Below are 22,148 nucleotides of genomic sequence, written 5' to 3'. Positions count from 1 at the left end.
GAGCAGAGAGCCCAATGCAGGGCTCAATCCCAGGACCCTGAAATCATGACCTGAGCCAAAGGCAGAGGCTTAACCCACTGAGCCACCCAGGCGCTCCAAGCATCTGACTCTTGATGGCAGTTCAGGTCCATCTCAGGATCGTGATTTCAGGCCCTGGGTTGGGCTCCACACTGGACATGGAACTTAATTAAAACAACAAAACAAAACACTCACGTTACTATAGTTAAATCACTCTTGTTAAAGGAATATTAGTGTTTTAGTTAGTAGGAATGTGTAAATACGCTTCTCTATAGAGTCAACTAGTAAACTATGAGTAACGTGTCCTTCCTGGAACACCATTTTGATTCCCTGGAATTTCTAATTCCCTTAAAAAAAAATTCTTACTTTAACTACCGTCTGTCTACCAGATAAAATATGTAATGTTACATAATACAGTATTACAGTGTTACATAATTATAATAGAATATTATAGCGTATCTATTACAGTGTTATGGTATATATAATATATAATAGTGACTATATAATGTTACATGATAGATGTATAATGGGTGGTATATCTGGTAGATTCACATGCACATATATACATATATAAACTGTTATGTATATTTTATCAGATTTTTATAAAATACTTTTGACCCTTGAACATCATGGGTTTGAACTGCATGTATCCACTTACATACAGAATTTTTTCAATAGATACGGTCCAGTGCTGTTTATGTATTTTCCCTTCCTCACGATTTTCTTAATATTTTCTTTTCTCTAGCTTTCTTTACCATAGGAAAACAGTGTCTGATACATATAACACACAAAATATGTATTAATTGACTATATTGTCAGTAAGGCTTCTGGTCAACAATAGTGTTCATAGTTAAGGTTTGGGGGAGTCAAAAGTTCCATGACGATTTTTGACTGTGTAGGTGGTCAGCTACCTAACCCCTGCATTGTTCAAGGTTCAATGACATATATATTATATATTATAAATATGTAGTTTTTAGATTATTTTATTATATAGAATCATATTTTATAGTATGAGACTTTTACATAATATATAAAATCTTTAAAGTATTTTATTTTAATTTTTTATTATGTATAATAAATAGATCTTGGGACACCTGGGTGGCTCAGTGGGTTAAAGTCTCTGCCTTCAGCTCGGGTCATGATCCCGGGGTCCTGGGATCGAGCCCCGCATCGGGCTCTCTGCTCTGTGGTGGGGAGCCTGCTTCCTCCTCTCTCCCTGCCTGCCTCTCTGCCTACTTGTGATCTCTGTCTGTCAAATAAATAAATAAAATCTTAAAAAAAAAAACAAACCAGATCTGTTTCCTCCCCAAACAAACATGCCATCCTAGCAGGTTTTCTACTGAGCCTTCTCCTTCTCTGGAGACTTCTCTTCCAGGGCTTACAGTATGTGAGCCAGTCACTCTGAAGGCCTGTTGTCATCCCAGAGCCTCCATTTACTACTCCTGGATTGATTGGATCCACCGTTTCCTGTATCCCATCTATTCCTGTATTTGGTTTATTCCCTTATTTTGCTAGAGGAAGTTCTTAAGTAGTTTTTAAATACATGCATGGGAAATAGATGTTCTGAGTCTTCTGGCATCCTGAGCACTACTACTCAGAAAGCTGATGCCATCCCGAATTTCATTTGTGGGCACAGAATGAAGCAGACGAGTGACGTTAACCGGATCCAGCCCTTCTGGATGTGTGTGTGAATGTGTGTCGTTGGCGGGGGTGGGGGGACATGGTGAGGGGATTGGTAGGACGTATGTCTACAGAGGCAAGGTTAACAGAGGGAGATGTGACCTGGAGGAGCCTGGTTTTAATTTTAGGAAGCATTCAAATATGGCTGTCTTTGGTTGTCTCACTCTGCTAAAGAACCCCAATTGTTGGTTTGAAGTCAATGTCTAGGGTGATTTTCAGGAACATCCCACAGGCCTCTCTAACCTCATACTGGCTGGTCCTGTCCATCTGTCCATATCTAGGACACAGATGACAGGCTGATCACTGACGCAGTACCACGTTTAGAGGCCCTGGATGGGCTAGGCAGTTAGGCTGGGCCTGGTGGGGGACATGGGCAGTCCTCCAGCCGAGTCCAGAGAACCAGTGGTGGAAACTTTGGGGGGCTCAGCTGCAGGGTGTGAAGGTAACAGGGATTGTTTGACTGTTGCATGAACATGGCTGATTGCCAAAGAATTCTGTGGGGTTCTAGGTTGCATTTAGTAAAGAAATGACCTCCCGGCCAACAGAGGGAGGAGTCTGCTCAGCCTTACGGTGGGGCAGGTCACCACCAGAGTGTCTGGCTCTGATCTGGGTGTGTGTTGTTCTGTAGTGAATTTCTCATCCCTAAATGTTCATTTCAAATGCTCCTCTCCATGCAGAGCTCTCCTTGATGCTTCCCTTGCCCATAATTTATTCCTAATTTGTCTGGATTTTTGGTCTCCATTTGCTTACCACGTTGCTATAATATACGTCCCTCGTCTCTGTCGAGTCGCATTCCTCCAGGATTCTCAGACAGGTCCCTTCATCTCTGTGCTGTTGGACCTGCTGCTTCTGGCTCCGTCTTTGTCGCTGGGCTTTGTGGAAACCGGATGAGGCGTATGTCATGGTGTACCAAAAACAAATTGTGTGGGGTTTTTTTTTGTTGTTGTTTTTTTGTTTGTTTTTTTTGTAAATTTGGTAATTGAGGTCTTATTATTTCCTGTGCATTTGTTCACATGAGTCCAGGTAGCAGCTTCAGATTCGCAAGCCGGTTAAGCAGCTGTTGCCCCTCGCATCTGTGCAGCATTTCTGCTTTCCTATGTCCTGAATTTCTCAGTGGGGGGAAAAAGTTTGCGGTTCACTCTCCAACTTCTTCAGCACTGGGACCTTTTTTCTCAGCTAAATCTTTTGCCACTCTTCCCTGAAGCCCTTACGCTGTCACTGCTTAGCTGGGCCATCGTACGGCTGCATCTTCTGTGACTCTGGAGGCTGAGGGTCAAGGATGTGGGCAGGGCCTGCCCGGAACAGTTTGGGTTCTCTGATGCACCAGACGCGGCCTGAGTCTGGGCTTTGCAGACCCAGTTCCTAGGAACTGCACTGTGTTTGTACTAAACCCAAAGGCATTACTTGGGTGCAAAAAGGCCTGCTTCCCCTGTGCTGGACAGTGACTGTGCCACTTCTCCCTGCTGCCTGACGGGCAGTTGAACGCCAGCTTGCTTAGTCTGATGGCTGTGGCAGCGCTGCAAGTCCCACATCCTTGCACGGACCATCAGGGCCCCGAGATCAGGCTTGACCGGCAGTGCCCCAGGTATCCTGCCATGTCAGCTGCTGATCTCAAATCCGGAGGCCCTGGGCTCTGGAAGCTAAAGCTAGGGGAGCTCCCAACGTCAGCCACATGCTGTGCCAAAGCCAGCCCTCTCCGAGTGACCCCTAAATCCTCTTGCGAAACCAAATCTCCCAGCCTAGACGCCTTTCCTCAAAGCCGTTTTACTTAAGGGGCCTTCTTGCCATTTCCTGGTACTGGGTCTTAACCTGGGACTTGCAGGACAACCACAACATGAGTCCTTAGCATCCAGTCTAGAAAACCAGGAGTTCAGATTTCTATTCCTTCCTTCTAAGAAGCCTCCTCAGTTACAAGGACCATTCCTCCCTGGGTGGTTATCTCAGTCATAAAGGGTCGTCCCCCTACAGATGATTGCCTGTGGAGAAGAAGCTTGGCTTCTCTGGAGTAAAACACTGTAGCAGTATAAACATGACACAGCCATCAACTGCAGGGCATGTGGGAGAGCCTGGGTGGGAGAGGCGGCCTGCCTCTGGGCACAACACGCACGCACGAGGGGACCCTGTCAGATCTCCTGGGGCCTTCGGCAGTGGTGAAGCTTTTGAGGAAAGAGCTAGAAGCTGTGGGTGCAGGGAGAGACCTGATGTAGTGGTGCAGAAACTCTGGGGAGCCGTTTGTGTGGAATGGGCATCACTCTGTGAGCCCCTTGGTATTGTAGGATCTGTGCATCCATGGAGGCAACTACCGTTCAGGGTGTCGTGGCATCATTTAGAACTGTGGACTAGGTGGCTTTGGAAGATATCTTCCAAATGTGAGATTCCATGACAAGTGACAAAATCGAGGCCATGAAACTTTTCATCTCTGCATGTAACAGCCTCTTAAAATCTTCAGTTGTACCCAGGACTTGGTACACCGCAGACATGTCATTTCGGACGTTTCCCTCGGTCTTTGTGCACAACTCGCCTTTTTTCTTTTTCCCCTGGTTTATTTCTCTTCTCTCTCATACTCTATATATTTTCTTCTCACTTCAGCTTTTGAATCGAAAAGACAAGACCACTTTTGAGAAATTGGACTACCTGATGTCTAAAGAAGATAATTACAAGCGGACCCGGGAGTATATCCGAAGCCTGAAGATGGTTCCCAGTATTCCCTATCTAGGTAGGAGTCTGAATTGGCTTATTATTTATTAAGAAACCTGCTCAGTGCCAAATTAGATGTTTTTACAGTTTCTAGTTGAGAAGTTTCCAGAAGCAGCATGGGCCATGGATAAAAAGGTAATTGGTGAGGTCCTCGGATCAGAATAGGCCTTTGATAGTTCCCAAGGATGGGAACCTTGCTGAGCACCTGGAAACAAGGGCTATGGTGCTTTTATATAAGTAACTTGTGAATGAGTCGTCACCAGCCTCCCCAGCCTCCCCAGCTCAGAAGGGTCACAAGACTTACTGGGTCATCCACATCCTTGTGAGCTAGTAGAACTCAGGCACAAATTTCCTCTGTTCTGGTTCTCCGGACATTATTAACATATTTTGTAAGATTTGTACCAACAAAATTATAATGTTTATTGATTTTTCTGATTAGAAAATAATACATTTTCCTTGTAAGGGATTAGGGGAAGAAAATTAGTATCATTTGTCACCCCCTGTAGATATTTTCAATGTTTTGCATCATATCCTCTCATTTGTTTGGGTGCATATAAAAAATCCATACTTACAGTGAACATTTAATGTCATTACTTGTATTTCAGTACTGTGTCTCAAGCCCATTGCATGGATTTGCCAAACTTGCATTTGCTAACATTAACATTTAGGTTGATTCTTCATTTTTGTTATCAAAATGTCACAGCAAGCATCCTTACTGCAAAAACCTCTTGCATATAGTTAAGATTATTACCTTACAGTAAATTCTTAGAAGTGTGATTATTGGGTCAAAACATATGCAGAATTTTGCCTTTTTTGGTATGTTTTCAAAATGCTCTCTGTAGAGGCTGTAGCAACTTACATTTTTATTGCAAGGGGATAAAATGATCTGTTTTTCCTAGGTAAACAAATACTGTGTATTTTCGTCTGTGTGGGTTTTTTTCTTTTCCTTTCTCTCTCATCTTATTTTTCTTTGCCAATCTGAGAGGTAAAAAATACTTCTTGTAATTTGGGTTTCATGCTAATGCTAATTTCATGAAAAAAATTTATGTCTTTTTATGACCTAAAAATAATACTAATAATAAGGAAAATTAAGGTTTAATAGAAGTGGCTCCCTAATATTTTCAGAGATCTAGTGTTAATTTTTTGGAGGTATATTTTTATAGCTTACAGATGTCTTCCATGAACATTGTTTTCTTTTTTTTTTTTAAGATTTTGTTTGTTTATTTGACAGACAGATCACAGGTAGGTGGAGAGACAGGCAGAGAGAGAGAGGGGGAAGCAGGCTCCCTGCTGAGCAGAGAGCCCAATGTGGGGCTTGATCCCAGGACCCCAGGATCATGACCTGAGCCAAAGGCAGAGGCTTTAACCCACTGAGCCACCCAGGTGCCCCTGAACATTGTTTTCTAATACCCTTTTTTTTTTTTTTTTTTTTTGGTGTTTTTGAGAGAAAGAGAGAAAGCAAAAGCCGGGGGATGGGCAGGGGGAGAGGGAGAATCTTAAGGAGGTTCCATGCCCTGCGTGGAACCCAACATGGGGCTCAGTCCCACGACCCTGAGATCATGACCTGAGCCGAAATCAAGAGTCGGATGCTTAACTGACTGAACCGCCCCTATTTTCAAATTCTTCTAAAGTCAGTTTGGGAAATTTAGTTTTCATAGAAAAATGTCCTCTTAACACAGGTTTATAAAATTATTTGCACAGAGTTCTTTTCCTCATTTAGTTTTCTTTGACCATAGTTTTATATAGTATTCTCTTATATATTTTAGCCTCCCATGTATGGATGCTTGTATTTGCTTTGCATTGCTGATAGTTTGCATTTTTGTTTTCTCTTTCTTTTTTTCATTTGCTTGTCAGAGCTGTGTCTTTTGGTCTTTTCAGAGAATTAGACTTTGTATTTATCAGTCATGGTGTCCTTCTACCTTCTAGTTTACTATATTCTGTCATCGTAAGATCTGCTTTTTGTCTCCACATGTCAGCACCTCTGAAGTTGAGATGCATCTTTTAATTGATGGCAAACAAAGCATTGTGACGTTGTTTAATTGGCGGCATTTTTTCTGAGTTATACATAACATAACAGTGTGTTTTATAATGATGTCTTATATTTGATGAAATATGGAATTCTGCTTTTGTCCTTTATAGTTCATCTCTCCTGTTTTCCTTACATTGTTTTGTTATTTCTGTTAATTGACTCATGTGTATAAATATTTCTCTCTCCACTTTAATTTGGAAAACAGTTAAGGGCATACATTTTGCTCTGATTGCTGTTACATGTTTTGTGATACAGTGTTCTCATTGGTATTCTTTAAATGTTCTGTCTTATGGTTTCAGTTTTTCTTTTATCCACTTAATAGTTAAGGTAGTGGGTTGGGTTTTGTTTTGTTTTGTTTTGTTTTAATTTTTAAGGTCTTGAATTTTCTTCTTGTTTTCAAATGGTTTTATGGGGATAAAATTTATGTCCTATCCATTTAGATTGTCCAGTTCAGTGATTTTCAGTCCATTCACAGAGCTGTGCAGCCATCAACACAATTTTGCAACATTTTTATCAACGTTAGCCGTCACTCCATTTTCCTTCTGGCCAGCAGTCTTCTGCCCTCACCCCAGCCCTTGGCAGCCACCAGTCTACTTTCTGTCTCCATAGATTTGCTTATTCTGGACATTTGATAGAAATTTAATTGCACAGTATGTGGTCTTTTATGACTGGCTTTTTTCCCTTTACTATCTTGTGTCCAAGGTTTATACATGTTGGAGCAGAATTATTACTTCATTCCTTTGCATTGTCAGATAACATTCCATTGTGTGGAAACACCGCATTTTATTGATTTATTGGATGGACATTTGAATTGTTTCACTTTTTGGCTATCATGGGTCACAGTGCTATTTGGTTTTTAAAAACATAGTCTTCTCTGTAATATTTTTACATGAGTTTAGGCCATGTGGCATATATGATTTCTAGGTTTAAAAAAATGTTTGACATTTGTCTTGTGGTTTAATATAAGATCATTTTTTTGCAAATGTTTCATGCGTGTTGGAAAAGAAGGTGAAACCTCTCAAATTACCCTTATAATGGTATTGGAATGTTTAAATGATCAACTTGTGACAACTTAGTGTATCAAGGACAGAAATATTTGTTAGACTCTCCTTGCACTTCTGATAGCTTCTGCCTTAATTACTCAGTGTATAGACGTTTGTAACAATTGTAAATTTATGGTGAAGTGTCCCATACAAAATGATCTTGGTTCTGTTTGTTAATTTCATTTACCTCTTTGTTTTTAATTCTGTGAACTCTGTTTTATTTCTCACTTGCATTCCTTTTATAAACTGTTGACTATATTTTGGGTTTGAATATTTTAGTTGCTTTAAGCATGATTCTTGAAAACTGCACTTAGTTGGGTCCAATGAGAGATCCTGCCTTTTAGTAAAGGAGTTCTTTCCACATACTTTTAGCCTTATGCCATATTTTGAATCGAATGTCATTTTGTTCTTACTTTTTTGTGCTTTCTTATTCTTTCCTTATTCTTCTCTTAAGGCTTACTACAGTGTCTTTCTACGTGACATGCAAATCACTGCCTCACATCGTGGAGGGAGGGCATGTTGATGCTCTCAGCTCACACATTCCCGCTTTGCCTGAGGCTGATCAGCTGAGGGATGGAATGAGACAGTGTTAGGGTGAGGGTTGCCTACTGTGGGCCCAGTGGCTCAACTAGCAGAGGTGCTCCCAGGTTGTTAGGGACGGCCTCTTCTCTGTTCCTAAGAGTGGTCATGAGAGCTGCCATTTATTCTCTGCTTTCTCTGGGCCTGGCACTCTGCTACTCTGCTAGGCTTTTTAAGCACTGTCTCAATGAATACTGACAATGGCCGCGTGAATACGCAGGCGCTGAGAGGTTGCCTAGGGTTACATAACTAGAGAGTGGACTTGGCCCACATGGTCTGGCCATAAGCCCTAAGCTATTGACACTGCCCTCTCCTGATGCCCCGCCTCCACTGTGCAGGTCATTATTTTCCTATTCCTTCCTTGCAGTTATCACCTGTCTGCCCTCTGCCATTTGTGAATCGCAGGTGGCCTCCATCAGACACTATATGAAGTGGGATGAATTGTCTTAACTTTTTCTTGTGACGCTCTCTGTTCTTGGACCGCAGGGCGGTGTGTGTTGGGCTTCTGAGGGCAAAGTGGACTAACACTGCCTCCCCCTTCTGAGCTCTGTCCCTTGTAATCAGACCAACTGTCTGAGTCACCTCCTCAGGCCACTGGCCAGAGGCCCCTTGTGCATCACCCGATGGTTCTCGTGAGGCCACAGGACAGGTCTGTACTTGCAGTGGACATGTGGCCTGTGCCAGCCCTGAGTTTCTGGAGCCACGGCTTGTCCTCGATGGCCTCATCTCGGTGGCCTCTCCCTGGAATTAGGTAGCAGAGGTGCTGCGTAGGCCTCAGTGTGGCTCAGTGCTCCTGCCTCTACCTCCGAGAGTCCAGCTTAGCTGCTCTGCTCTGTGCTTCCAGCCTGACGGCAATTTCCCTCCCCCCTCAGACAGTCGGGCTGCATTTCTCACGCTCATACAGAAAACGATTCCTGACACGCTAGAGGGAGAGAACAGGAGGTGTTACCAACGTGCTTTCTGTTCTCGGGATTGTATGTGAGGGTTTTCCAGGGTGGGTACCACAATTTCCTTAAAAAGAAGGAGGCAAGATGCCATTCTGAGGCTTTGTGGGCCCATCGTGAGAGCAGTTGGGGCCCTGCCTGCCCGTCTGACCACCGTGGGCAGACCCTGCCCACGTCCACTGTGGTTGCAGTACTGCTTCCTCCTGGAAACCCATCCTGTCCCAGGGCTGGATTCGTTTATTGAAGGAGGAATAGTTACATAATTCCTGGAAAGTACAATATGGGAAAAAATGTCTGAAACCATTTCTTTTTCCCTTGGCAGAGTCCTCCCTGTAGGTCTTTCCCTCGGGGAGAGGGAGTTATTCTCTGGGAGAGACTTCAGGTTGGTTCCTGATACTTCCTGCTTTGCTGCCTCCGCTGCTAGAGACCTCGGACGGATGGCCGCTCCCCGACGGAGACTTGCCTCTCATGGCAGCAGCGGGGTTTATTTTTGTAACGATTCTCTTAAACGTCTGTGGAGCGTTCTATGCTATCTGGTTTCCTGGGACTGTTCAGTTCTGTTCACTCGTGTGCCCCTCACTGCCGGTAGAGGTGCCCTCGCGTAGCACTGGCCAGTGTTAGTAACCGTGTGCGTGTGTCGTCCAGCCCCTTCGCATGCAAATTTTAGGGCCAGTTGGCTACACTTGCTTGCACTGTTTCTTGTGAAACATAATTTTTAAAACAGTGAGGGAAAAACTTACTACATTTTAAAAATAAGGCTGTCTGAAAAGGTTTCTTCCCAGTTACTTCAAAGCGTAAAAATAGCAGTGGGAAATAGGTCACTTATTTGCAGCTTAAATTGATCCGATGGTAACTCCTTGTTCGTATCCAGTTCAGACTGTGGGGATAATACGAGCAGGCGAGAGCTGTGGAGAACGGCTCCGCTGTTTATTTCTAAACAGCTTTGTTGACTGAGAGGGTGTTTGGTTTTCACTACCTATAATCCCCTCCAGGAAACAGCTATGTAAAATGAAGAATGTATTGGCTTTTAGAAGGTTTAGAGCTGATTCTAAAAGTAACCCTAGGCAGTGTGGAAAATCCTGATCTCTCAAGGAACAAAAATTAGGCATTCTGACAGTTCTGAATTATAAGAAAACATTTAGACATTCTTTGTAAATGTACCCAGACTTTTGATATATGAAGGAAATTTCTAGAACCTAAGGCATTCCTTCAGACAAGCAAACACTGCCATAGATAAAGGAAGCCTTTATTTTCAACTATGCGGTTTAAAGAAAAGGTAAGTTGTTTCTGAGTAGAGAACAAACGGGCCTAAAAGGACTTTCAAAAAGAAGTATTTGTGCTGAGGCCCCAAAACCCCCAGAACAGCAGGGTGAGTGAGGGGCTCACACTCGGAGTCGGAGGACAGCATGTGCCAGCCCGCAGCGAGATGGGGTGTTCTCGGAGCCCGCCGCCGAATGATGGGTGAGCACTCTTGTTAGGGAGTGGACGAGACCAGCACACTTTCTGCTCTGGGGTTGCTCACAGCCCAGGTCTGGTCACTGGCAGTGAACAAGAAACTGAAAGTAAGCTGAGCATTATGAAGGGAAAGGCAAAGGAGCAGATAAAGGGGCCCTGACCCAGTCTGGGGGACCAGGGAGGGTTTTCTGGAGCAAAGCCCTGAAGGATGAATAAGCCGGGTGAGGAGGTGGGAGGTGAGCAGCCAGACAGAGACAACAGCTTGTGCAAGAGCCCCGAGTGGGGAAAAACATGTTTGTTGGAAAAACTGGCTGGAGAGTAGGGAATGAGGGGGAGGGTATTGTGAGAAGCCGCGGGAGTGGAAGGCAGGGGGTGAGATCGCCTGGGGCCCAGACACTGTGAGTGGGGAGTTTAGGCCCCGAATCCCCCTAAGAGCAGTGGGAAACCATGGAGGGCTCAAAGCAGGGGCATGGCCAAGAGAGGACTTGCATTTAACACACTCCACCTGGCCTGCAGCATGTGAGTACCTTTGAGGAGGTCAGACTGGAGGAGGGAAGCCCAGGTAGGGGACCGTGTAGGAGCCCATGCTTCATCACTGTACTTCAGAATGGCTAGAAGGAGAGGGAAAGAAAGCCTTTGAAACACAGTTCAGATTATTTCATTTCGTTTCATTTTATTATTTTATTTTTGAGAGAGAGAGAGAGAGTGTGTACGTGTGCGAGGAGGGGGAGGAGGGGCAGAGGGAGAGGATCCTAAGCAGACTCTGTGCTGAGCATGGAGCCTGACGTGAGGCTCCATCCCAGGACCCTGAGACTGTGACTTGAGCCAGAATTAAAAGCCCGACGCTTCACTGACTGAGCTGCCCAGGCGCCCCCAGAAACGGTTCATTTTAGAGCAGAGCCTTGGAAAGACATGAAACAGTTGTCAGTGAGCACATCCCTTATACCCGATGGAGACAAATGGCATTTCCCTGTGCTTTGACTTTGAGAATCCACATGAGCTCAAAAAATCCACTGAGCTGTGGCCTCCTTACAGTGGAGACAGAGGGCAAGCACGGTGCTCTCTCCCGCTACCCGCAGAAGGCAGGTGGCACTGGGGCGGGGGGGCGCTGATGCCAGCAACACCTCTGCTTCCCAGAACATGGATCAGTGTGGCCACCAGCACCCCAGGACCAAGGCCACGGGCTCCCAGTTTGGGGGTGACTACATCGTTATCCAGCTGTCCCCAGGTTCGCCAGCATTAAGGGTCATCCTTTCCTTTAATGCCCAGCTGAAAACTTTCCATTCCACATGCAGGAAATCCAGACTTTTTTGTTTTCAGTTCTCCCCTCCATGTGTGTCTAAGGATCCCCAAGGAATACTCATTTGTTCCACAGATCATCCTGGTGGTTGCATGGTGCCTCAGCGGGCTGCCTGGATCCAAACCTCTGATCCCTCCCTCCAGCATCTCTGCCTTTCCTGCCCTGTCCTTGCAGCTGGACCCATGTGGAGCCAGGCTCCTCCTTCCTCCCCTAGGGAAGCACAGTTTGGGATGGACCAGGGGTTGTCAGTGCCACAGAGAAAAGCTTAAGCTTGCTTTCTAGAACGCCTGCTCCTAGAGCTCCTGGGCCATGCCCTTTCTCCTCTTTGCCTGATGGCCACATGCTTCAGTGCCAACCTTGTTGCCCTCCCTTTTCTAGCCAAGGAGAGGCCTCGATCACGCTTCCGTGTCCTCATACGGAGACATCCATCCTCTGTGAGGCCCAGCAGGCAGGGAAGAGCTGGCCTCTGATTCATATCAGACATGCTTCTGAGTCAATAGAAGAATTGCAAAGACAACTAGCATCCCAAATGAAGGAAACCTTTCCCATTATTTTGTAGAGTGGACAGCTGCATGTTGTCTTAAATCTCTCCCTTCTAGAAGAGAATTTTGCCTTTACTTTTGCAGTCTGAAGATATGTTACCTTAAAATTCATATTTCCCTGGAACTTCACAGTCATGTTCCATTTTTACAAAAAGCCAGTGGATCTTATTAAAACCCCTATTTTGTGAGTGAGAAAAGCCACAATTTGATTTATGACTTAGCCAGTGTCATATGCCAGGCGGATAGCAAGTGCAACTCAGCGTCTCGTGCTCTGGCTGGGGCTCCACCCAGCCTTAACTCACACATCGTCCATCTAGTGCCTCTGTCTCCATGGAGAGAAATAGTGCAGGAGGAAAGCATGTTGGGGAGACGTTTGCTCTGCTGCCCAGAGCACCTTGTCACCTGTGCCCCTTCCGGGGCACAGGGGGGACTTGTAATCTGTATTTCTCTGCATCAAGAAGTTGTATCTGGTTCCCAAAAGGAGGTGAGAGCACAGCCCACTTTGTGCAAGAGAAAGTGTTTTCACAGCAGGAATCCATGTCCTCATCAGGATGACTGCTTTGCTTTGACCTTTTGTCTCCGGATTTCCAACCAGAAGCTCATGATAGTAATAATGACAACTCCTTGGTTATTCTCTCCCACGTGACTGGCACTGCACTGAGCATTTTATGAGAATTAATCTCATTTAATCCTCCTGATGCTCTGAGGGAGGCACTGTTTTTTACTTATTTCACAGCTGCAGAGGCCAAATGGGACTCATGTTAAAGGTCTCACCACTTTGCGGTGCCACTTCCTAGTGGTGAGACCAGTGCCCAGCCCATTCTGACCCAGTGCCCAGCCAGAAACCTCAAGAATATGCTGCATGTCCCTGTAAAAGACCTTCAAGCTCTGGGGAAACCTAGACAGTGGACTGAGAAGGAGCGGCTCTGGAGACAGTCCTGTGTGGAGTGGAGGCTTGAGATGGGGGACTGAGGATCACCTCCCCCAGGTCAGCAAGCCCTAAGCAAGACAGATGTTGGTGGTGGAGGAAGGGCTAGTGAGTTTCTCTGTCCTCAGGACTAACCTGGTGCCTTGTACATCTCCTTGCTGGTTTGAAGGGAGAGTTAAGACAACTGACACAGAGAACCTGAAAGATTCTGAGTGGTCGATAGCTTGTAAGATGGCCCCAGTTCTCCCTGACCCCCAGTGTTCCTGTCCTTGTGTAATCCCTTCCCCTTGAACATGGGCAGAACATACTGACTTGTTCCTAACAAACAGAATGTGACAGAAATAATGAGACATCCATTATGTCCTCAGGGATATCTGAGATCAGATTACCAAAAGACCGTGCCTTCAGTGTGAGGGGCTTGCTCTTGCTGTCTGTTTCTTGCATCTCTTCCTATCCCTTGGATTCTGGGGGAATCCAGCTGCCCGTGCTCATCAGTGCCCCCGTCAAGGGTTTGAGCCCTGTCAGCCACCAGGTGAGTGAGTTTGGTAACAGAGTCCCCCTCGGTGGAGCTTTCGGATGAGACCACAGCCTCAGCCCATGGCTTCACTGAAAACTGAGACTCCTTGAGCGAGGCGCCCAGCTGAGATGTCCCCTACTCCCTGACCCAGGGAACCTGTAAAGTAAGACATGAGGAAGCTACTAAGTTTGGGGGTAATCTGTCACATAGCAGTGGGTAACTAACACACCTCACAACCTTGATCACTACCCCACACTTACTATTTAGTTACCCCAGCTGTAAAACTGAGCACATGAAAGACCATAAGAGTAATCTTTAGGGCAGCAGGAAGTTCTAGGTCTGTCTCAGAAGCTAATGTTGAGGGGATGAAATTCTATAGGACCAGGGGTGGTTGCCACTTTGAGAGGTAATGAATTCTTGCAGTTCTGTAAGGAAGAAGGGTGCCTGAAAAGGGCCTGGAAAGTTACCCCATGAAAGGCTTTAGTTCCCTACTCAGGTGTATGTTGGGCTTTAGAGGGTAATGTGTGCAGACCTTCAGAGGTCCAGGAATGCCTGCTCGGGAAACTGGAAGACAGCTGTTCTGTGTGGCCACCCAGAGAGCTGTGCTGGGGAGGGGCCTTCAGTGCCACTCATTCCCTTAGAAACTTCTGAGATGATAAAAGTAACACGTTTGTTGTGAAACTCGTACTAAAAAGAAGTCTGTGTAGTAAGAAGCAGAAACCCCTTCTTCCTCACCTACTTTCCCAAAGCAACCACAATTAACGATCGGAGTGTATCCTCCCAGACATTTTAATCCCCATACACTAACATACGTGCATGTGTGTGTGTGTGCGGGGCAGGGGAAGGATGCAAATAATATTTCACTTTTTAACCAAAATGGGGACATTTTATTCATTTTTGTTTTGTACCTTCATTTTTGTTTTGTACCTTATATTTTGTTCCATGCAAAGAGTCACAAATGTTGTTTGGTGGCTGCACATACAGAACTTCTTCCTTCTGTCCGGTGGCTCCGTGGCACCCATGCAGGTGCATGGGTGGTTGGCTGAGCTGGGACTGATTGCGTGCTGGCTCGTGCATCCGTGTGCCGACGGACGAGCGGGCGGGTGCCTTCTGTGCTCTCCCTGCGACGGGAAGTGCGATGGAGAACATCTTCACTGGTGTGCCTTTCCTCGCCTGCCGAGAATTTCTGGAACACTGAGGACGAGGAAAGGAATTGCCACATGTGGAAGTGCTTTGGAATGGCCACACAGAGGACGGGGATTATCTGTGTCTGGGTTGCCATGTGTGGCGGGGCTGCCCCAGGCTTCCGCGTGTCAGGCGGGACAGAGATACTCAAAAGTCTTGGTGATGGTTGGTACCAAGGCATTTTGTCCTCAAGTGGCAGACTTCCAGATGCGGGCTGGGTCAGGCTTGCCTCTGGACCTGAGACAAGGTGAGGAAGCCCCGGGCCTGAAGGCATGGAGATGGCAGACAGGGAGCCAGCTTACCGGATGATGTGGCCCAGGGCTCGGGCCAGCCAGTACTGGCACACGAGGGAGCACTGGGATGGCCAAAGTATGGGGCTGAGTCAGTCAGTTGGAGGATAAGTGGAAGTAAGACGGGCCAGGCCCAACCTTTAGCCCTGGCAAAACCCTGGTAGATAGCCCTGGACTGGCTTCCTGACATCTGGGGACCTACTGTCCCTCCAGCTCCTTCTGCACACACGGGGTGCTGGGCTCACTCACAAAACTGCTGCTCTGGGCGGGCCGCCACCACGCTTCTCAGATGTGTAGGGGGTGGTCACAGGGTGAGAGAGGGCCCTTAGTTGTTTCATTCTGCCCACTACTCACAAGCAGTGATTTAATGCTGCAGAAGCAGGAGTGCAAATCCCGAGCGGCTCAGGCTGTGTTCTTGGGCAAGTCACTTACATCTCCGAGCCTTGATTTCTGTTCTGTCAGAGGAAATATAATTAGGACACCCACCTCATAGGTCGTTATGAGATTTAAAGAGACACGCATGGTGCCTGGCACACAGAGCCCCCTGTGGATGGTAGATGGCATGAGTCTAATCTAGAGCAAAATACTGCCAGGAGGACTCCAGCAGTGGGGACCTTGTGGCCTCCTGTATCCACGGAGACTAATGAGAAACTCAGCGAATCCAGAAGGACAGGAAGAGCCCATCCGGGCCTAGCTGGGTGTCCCAGTGAATGACCCAGCAGGGCCTGGCAGGGTTGGATGTGCTTTGTGGGGCAGAGCAGGAGCAGGCAGGAGGAGGTGCTAAAGAGCAGACACCATCTCATGGGTAGTGGGACAGACTCCACCAGCCAGCAAAGTGCGGTCCGCAGAGAGGAAGGAGGTGGACAGCAGCTAAAGTAGATGCCTTCTTGGATATAGATCTAGGCTGAAACCCCCTTTCTCTAGGACCCTGGGAGCCACCCCTGCCTGTCCCCCGCAGCACTGAACTCCAGCAGCAGCACTCATCCTAGCCGGAGCTGATAGGATTGAGGTGGACACCCAGCCTGAGCAGCCCGTCGGAGACTCTGGCCAGGAGTGAGCACTGGAAGGGAGGATGCTTGTAAGTCTTTGCTGGCACTCAGACCAGGAGGACATGTGAGCTCAGGAATTCCTTGCTGGGAAAAGCAGATGGATGCACAATGAGAAACAGAGAGACCTGCAAGCAAGGGAAAAGGAAAAGAAGGGGGAGAAGATGGGAAAGCTGCTGCCTTGCCTCCTGACGGCTTTCCAGGCAGTTTCTGGTTTCTGGCCCTCGTGAGGCCCAGCTGCGTCCCTGCTCATGGACTCTGGGAGATACCCCGTGTCCTTATGTAACAAGCTTATTAAATGAGCTGGACTCAGTCAGGTGGAAGAAGAAACCAACTTACTTTTCTCCCCAGTGTCCTTTCCAGCCTACCCTGTGCACTAGCTCTTTTCCCAGACGGTGCTGAAAACCTAGCAAGCCCCTTCATCTTTCTGCTGTCAGGCATGAAAAAGCCACGTCTGTTCTAACCGCGCGGCCACCGCAGACAGTCCAGTGTAGCCATCAGAGGTCTGGGCTTGGAGAGCCCAACCGGGCTCAGAGACCTGGGGTGGGGGCGGGCTCCCATTCAGTGCTGTCACCAGATCCCGCACCCCTCTTGCCTCCCGCTTGCCCGCCGAGGTTTGTGAGCCTTGGGGTTGGACCAGGGGAGAAGGCAGAGGGAGGGGTCAAGGCCCATCCCACGTGGCCGATATGGTAGGTGTGCCAGGTGCTCAGGCACCCATGCTCGCTGGCGGCAGCGGCAGGGGGACAGTTTCCCTTCTGGGCTCCTTGGACTCAGCTGCCGTGATGGGGGATACTTCACATCCACACACCACTTACAGCTCCTTTCTGGGCACCTGGGCCTCCTGTACCGCCTCTACCCTGCCATGCCCCCTGCTGCCCTCCGCTTCCCAGGAGACCATACCCTTGCCTGCCCCACAAGGGTATGTTCTCTTCATAAGGCCAAGTCATTGGCCCCCAGTGACCCAGGTACTGGCCAAAACTGGAATGTGGGGGCTTGGCTGGGGTAGGAGAAAGTCTGGGTTTTGCCGGCTTCCTTGTGGTCTGTGGGTACATTCACCATGGAGGCCTTCGCGACAGTAGGGCTCCTGCGACTGCAGGCCTTAAAGGGCCACTGGCTGGAATGGGAGAGAAGGGAGGCGTGTTGGTCTGAGCTGGGTAGACTTCTGTGTTTGTTGACTGGTGGAGCCACACACCAGGCACTAAGGCGTCTGGCACTTGGGCCCCCACCATTCTCTTCTTGGATGCTGCTGGTCATACCCCCATTTCACACCAAGGAGTACTAGTTCCGCATGTCTGATGGGTTTATTTTTTTCTCTCCTTCCATATAGCCGGCGTGTGCTTTAACAGGGTTGGGTTTTGGGGTGGGGATTGGGAGAAACAGCTGGTAGCATGGCCTGCTTTTGTTTGGGTCCCAACTAGTTTAGAAAAGGGATTACTCTGCATTGTCCAACATGGCTTTCCAGAACTCTGCTTTGGGTTTTGGATCTAAGACTGTGACCAGTAAGGCCGGATAAACCCTGTTTTCCTTTACCATCAATCCTTGTGTCCTGGACATTGCACTTGAGGTGTGTGAGGAGGCCTGGCTGTGGTGTGGGCCCAGGTCAAGATAGTCTCACCAAAGAGCGTACAACAGCTGATGACCCCAACAACAACTGGCTAGAGGTTTGGGAGAAGGCAGTTACGAACTCTTACTTAGTGCCGATACCTAGCACCTTCCTGATTAACTGCTGCTAGAGCATTCGGATTTATTATTTTTTAAAGATTTTTATTTATTTATTTGACAGAGAGGAAGTGAGAGAGAGAACACAAGCAGGGGGAGTGGGAGAGGAAGAAGCAGGCTTCCCACTGTGCAGGGAGCACAACACAGGGCTCCACTCGATCCCAGGACCCTGGGATCATGACTCAAGGCGAAGGCAGACACTTAACGACCGAGCCACACGGGCCCCCCAGTACTAGAGCATTCTTACCAGCAGTCTGACTGTGAGCCTCCTTTTGTCCTCTCCTGTGAAGTGACAACAGTCCCTTCTTCACAGGGCTGCCTGTGGGTTACATAAGAAAACACGAAGTCCAAGTCCAAGCACATAGTAGGCTGTAGTAAACATCCATCTCTCCCCAGCTGCATCTCTCCTGAAAACAGCTCTCGTGTGGCAGTATTTCTTGACCACTGAAAAGAGGGATTGCTGGGTCCAAAGGTATAAGGTTTTTTAAATTTTGCTGCACACAAATGTCCATATTTGGTGCCCACATTGCCAAGTTGCTCTTTAAATAGACTGAATCAACTTGTGCTTGCGCACGCAGAGAACATATTTCTCCATTCGCTTGTCAACATGGAGGTTCTTTCACCTTTCCCATCTGATAGGCACCATGTGATGGTTTGTGGTTGATTTAATGTCCCTCTCTGGTTATTACTGAGATTGGCGTCTCGTTTACTGGCCTTTTATACTCTGATGTGTTTGAAAGTTTTCTATCACAGCATTTGTATCTTTTTTCCTAATTTGAGAGAGTACGTGGTATGGCAGGAATATTAATCCTGTATTTTTCTTTTTTTCTTAACATGTAATGTATTATTTACTTCGGGGGTACAGGTCTGTGAATCATCAGTCTTACACTTTCACAGCACTCACCATAGCACATGCCCTCCCCAATGTCCATAACCAGCCACCCTATCCCTGCCCCTGCCTCACCCTCCAGCAACCCTCAGTTTGTTTCCTGAGATTAAGAGTCTCTTATGGTTTGTCTCCCTCTCTGGTTTCATCGTGTTTCATTTTTCCCTCCCTTTCCCTATGATCCTCTGTCTTCTTTCTCAAATTCCTCTTATCAGTGAGATCATACGATAATTGTCTTTCTCTGATTGACTTATTTCGCTTACTATAATACCCTCTAGTTCCATCCACATTGTTGTAAATGGCAAGATTTTGGGGTCTTTGATGGCTGCATCATATTCCATTATATTCCATTTATCTGTTGATGGATGTCTAGGCTCTTTCCATAGTTTGGATACTGTGGACATCGCTGCTATAAACATTCGGGTGCACATGCCCCTTCGGGTTTGCCTTCAATCTCAGTCGTGTTTTATTTTTTAGAGGGCAGAAAATTTGGGGTTTTCTTTGGTCATATCCCTTAGTCTTTTCCTTTTTGGTTTTGGGGTTTCCTGCTATGCCTAGAGATGACTTCCCAGCCCACAGATTTGTTTTTCTGGTAGCTGGTGTGGAAGCCGCATTGGAATGAGGGAGACAGAGGCACAGGGCTCCTGGGCCGGTGGGCAGCCTGTTGTAGTAGTTGAGGGGAGAAGAGGCACAATGGCAGAGAAGAGGGCTTCCGTGGTTGGATGGGTGGATTGGCCTTGGCAAGGCAGGGAGAGAAGTCCTTGTTTTTGACCTGGGCAATTGCTAAACGGTGCCTTTTGGTAAAAGAAGACCAGACCTGGGGAAGATGTTTCAGGGGTTGGTTCACTGTCAAGGAGGTGCTTCGAGGATGTTCAGTGATGACATCTAGGGCATGGCTGGATGTGAGGAGGTGGAGCCCCAGAGAACTTCAGGGTGCTGTTTTGGGACTCCTGATGGTGTAGGTGGAAACCAAAGGTAGGGAGAGTATGATTTAAATGATTTTTTTTTTTTTTAAAGATTTATTTATTTGTCAGAGAGAGAGCAAGCGAGAGCGAGCACAGGCAGACACAGTGGAAGGCAGAGTCAGAGGGAGAAGCAGGCTCCCTGCGGAGCAAGGAGCCCGATGTGGGACTCGATCCCAGGACGCTGGGATCATGACCTGAGCCGAAGGCAGCTGCTTAACCAACTGAGCCACTCAGGCATCCCTGATTTAAATGATTTTGGTGGATGTCCCTGATGCTGAATCTAGCTCTGATAGAGGGGGTCCCAGGACAGTAACACACAGTGTAAATACATCCAAATAGCACTGATGGCTTTTATTGCAGATTTGTGTCATTACAAGGATAATCTGGGAATATATTAAAAAAAAAAACCCTCCCTTTTATATACACAAAACATGCTACATGGTACACTTCGTGAGAGCGCTGAGGTAATAGGCACACACCCAGACATGACAGTACCAAACGTTCCGACATCTCGCACACCCCCATTCACGCGCCCACCGGGGCAGGCTCACCTTCTGGACTCATCTCTTGCTCCCTGCTTGGTAAGAGTCCCGGCAGTACTGAGTCTGACACTTCGTGGCCAACAGGACTCTGAGAGCCACCATGCTGCAATGTACCAGCCACGGGCTCCAGGGGCTCCTGGTGGTTCAGGAGCTTGTGAGAAGTGGCCAGTTGTCATTTTTGTGGCACCTGTTCTCCAGAGAAGTGTCGTTTGGGGACGAGATGCAGACTGTAGTCAGCCTGAGAGCACGGGACCTTTGGTCTGTAGCCATTCGGGGGCCCCAACGATCGGGTGATGACTTCTCTTCAGTTGAATATCTCCTGGGCAAGGTAGGTTATTATTTCTGTGACGGTTAAAATGACATGGAGGCTAAAGTGTGAATGGAACATATAAAACTGTGAATACATCATCTACGTGGCTGGGAGTTAGCTTTTGGGCCTGGCCTTCCCTTTCCTGACCAGAAACCTGGAGCCCAAAACTGTTTATTACTCAGAGGCTAAGGAATCTTGCCTGGAAAGAAAGGATGATATGACAAAAAAGGTAAGGAGTGGGTAGCAAGGGGTACAGAAGAGCAGAGAGGGTGGCTGGAACCGCACTGAGTGGCCAAGACCGACACACGGAAGGTACTTCCTGAATGGTGTTGGATGAAGGAGAAGGTGGATGGATGGATGGATGGATGGTGGAAAAGTCCTGAGAATGTGAGGAAGTCTAGAAATGGAGAGGGAGGGGGGTTTTGAAATTTGATCAGGTGCCCAAAGCGGTTCTTCAGTGAGGAAGGAGGGAGTCCCCACATGAGCGAATAAGCAGGTGGACACTCCTGGAAGAACCCCAGCACTTGGACACCAGGGATTGTTCTTTGAATTGGAGCTACACCATCTGTGATTGGCTCTTAGACTCACGGAGCATGATGTGAATGTAACGCTTTCCTCCTAAGAGCAAAGCTGTTGTAACAACTTCAACATCTGAGACTTGAACGTATGTGTGTTTAGGTTCGTAACCAAAGCTGTGTGTGTGTCTAGGCAGATCTCCAAGTGCACGTATATGTGGTGCACACACACGTTCCTAAGGTCGGCTCACACGTGTGTGTTATGAAGGTATTGTGCAGTTGTGCTTTTGTTACTGGGATTTGATTTCCTTAAAGAAGGATTTGTCTGTAGTCCTGTGCCGTGTGGAAACCTGAGTGGATCTCTGGTAGGAAGAAAAGCAGTAGGGACAGAGAATACTGTGTCGATTCCATTCCATTATCTGCCGCAGCGACTTGGGGAAACAGAATCCAGGGCCCCATCCTCCCAGCCCCCTGGTGAACTGATGGGGAGTTGCTCCTGGTGCTGGGGCCGGCACGGCTGGGGCAGGCTCCTGGATGGCCACGAGAGGTCAGGAGGGGAGCTGGCTTAGTGGAAGGTGTTGGGGTTAGGCCGGATCATCATCACCACTTTCTTGAGCGAGTAGGAGCCTCCTCGGAACTCAGCCCAATAGACTCCGTCCTGGTAGCGGCTCCGGTAATGGCCCCCGCGGTACCAGACCCCGTTGAGGTTGGAGTGGGCACAAGCGTTATACCACCAGCCTCCCTTCTGGTAGTGGGCACAGTTTCCTGCAGGAGACAAGGGAGGAGGCAGTTTTACCCGAATCCACCGTTTGCTTGGGGATGTTCATGGCGCCCGCTCTGGTAGGGGGAGCGATTGGAACAGGAATGCTTGAGAGGCGGCCTGGGCTTCGGGTTTGCTCTGACCTCCGAGGCTCGGCCATGTGACCAGTGCCTCACAGAGCCACTGAACTGTCCTAAG

General features: G+C 47.6%; 2 protein-coding genes and 1 long non-coding RNA gene across 14 annotated transcripts in view; 1 reads left to right on the top strand and 2 right to left on the bottom strand.

The window, feature by feature from the left end:
• The window catches only part of RALGPS1 (Ral GEF with PH domain and SH3 binding motif 1), a 272,513-nt gene that overhangs the window by 118,264 nt on the left and 132,101 nt on the right, over positions 1-22,148 (top strand). For all 12 annotated transcript variants that reach the window (XM_059143177.1, XM_059143178.1, XM_059143180.1 and 9 more), the window contains one exon: positions 4,288-4,414. In XM_059143177.1, coding sequence (XP_058999160.1) covers positions 4,288-4,414 — 127 coding nt within the window. The remainder of the gene's footprint in view (positions 1-4,287; positions 4,415-22,148) is intronic.
• Positions 10,257-19,855, bottom strand: LOC131813058 (uncharacterized). The gene is made up of 5 exons (XR_009346590.1): positions 18,220-19,855; positions 15,562-15,662; positions 14,660-14,926; positions 10,973-11,056; positions 10,257-10,528 (listed from the first exon to the last, which is right to left on the bottom strand). It is a non-coding gene; the product is annotated as an uncharacterized LOC131813058 (long non-coding RNA).
• ANGPTL2 (angiopoietin like 2) overlaps positions 20,150-22,148 on the bottom strand; it is a 35,308-nt gene continuing 33,309 nt past the window's right edge. The window contains exon 5 of the mRNA XM_059143187.1: positions 20,150-21,955. Coding sequence (XP_058999170.1) covers positions 21,756-21,955 — 200 coding nt within the window. The 3' untranslated portion in view covers positions 20,150-21,755. The remainder of the gene's footprint in view (positions 21,956-22,148) is intronic.

The sequence above is a fragment of the Mustela lutreola genome, chromosome 12 (genome assembly GCF_030435805.1).
Source record: "Mustela lutreola isolate mMusLut2 chromosome 12, mMusLut2.pri, whole genome shotgun sequence".
Classification (NCBI taxonomy): domain Eukaryota; kingdom Metazoa; phylum Chordata; class Mammalia; order Carnivora; family Mustelidae; genus Mustela; species Mustela lutreola.
This window is presented reverse-complemented; position numbering and strand designations above follow the sequence as displayed.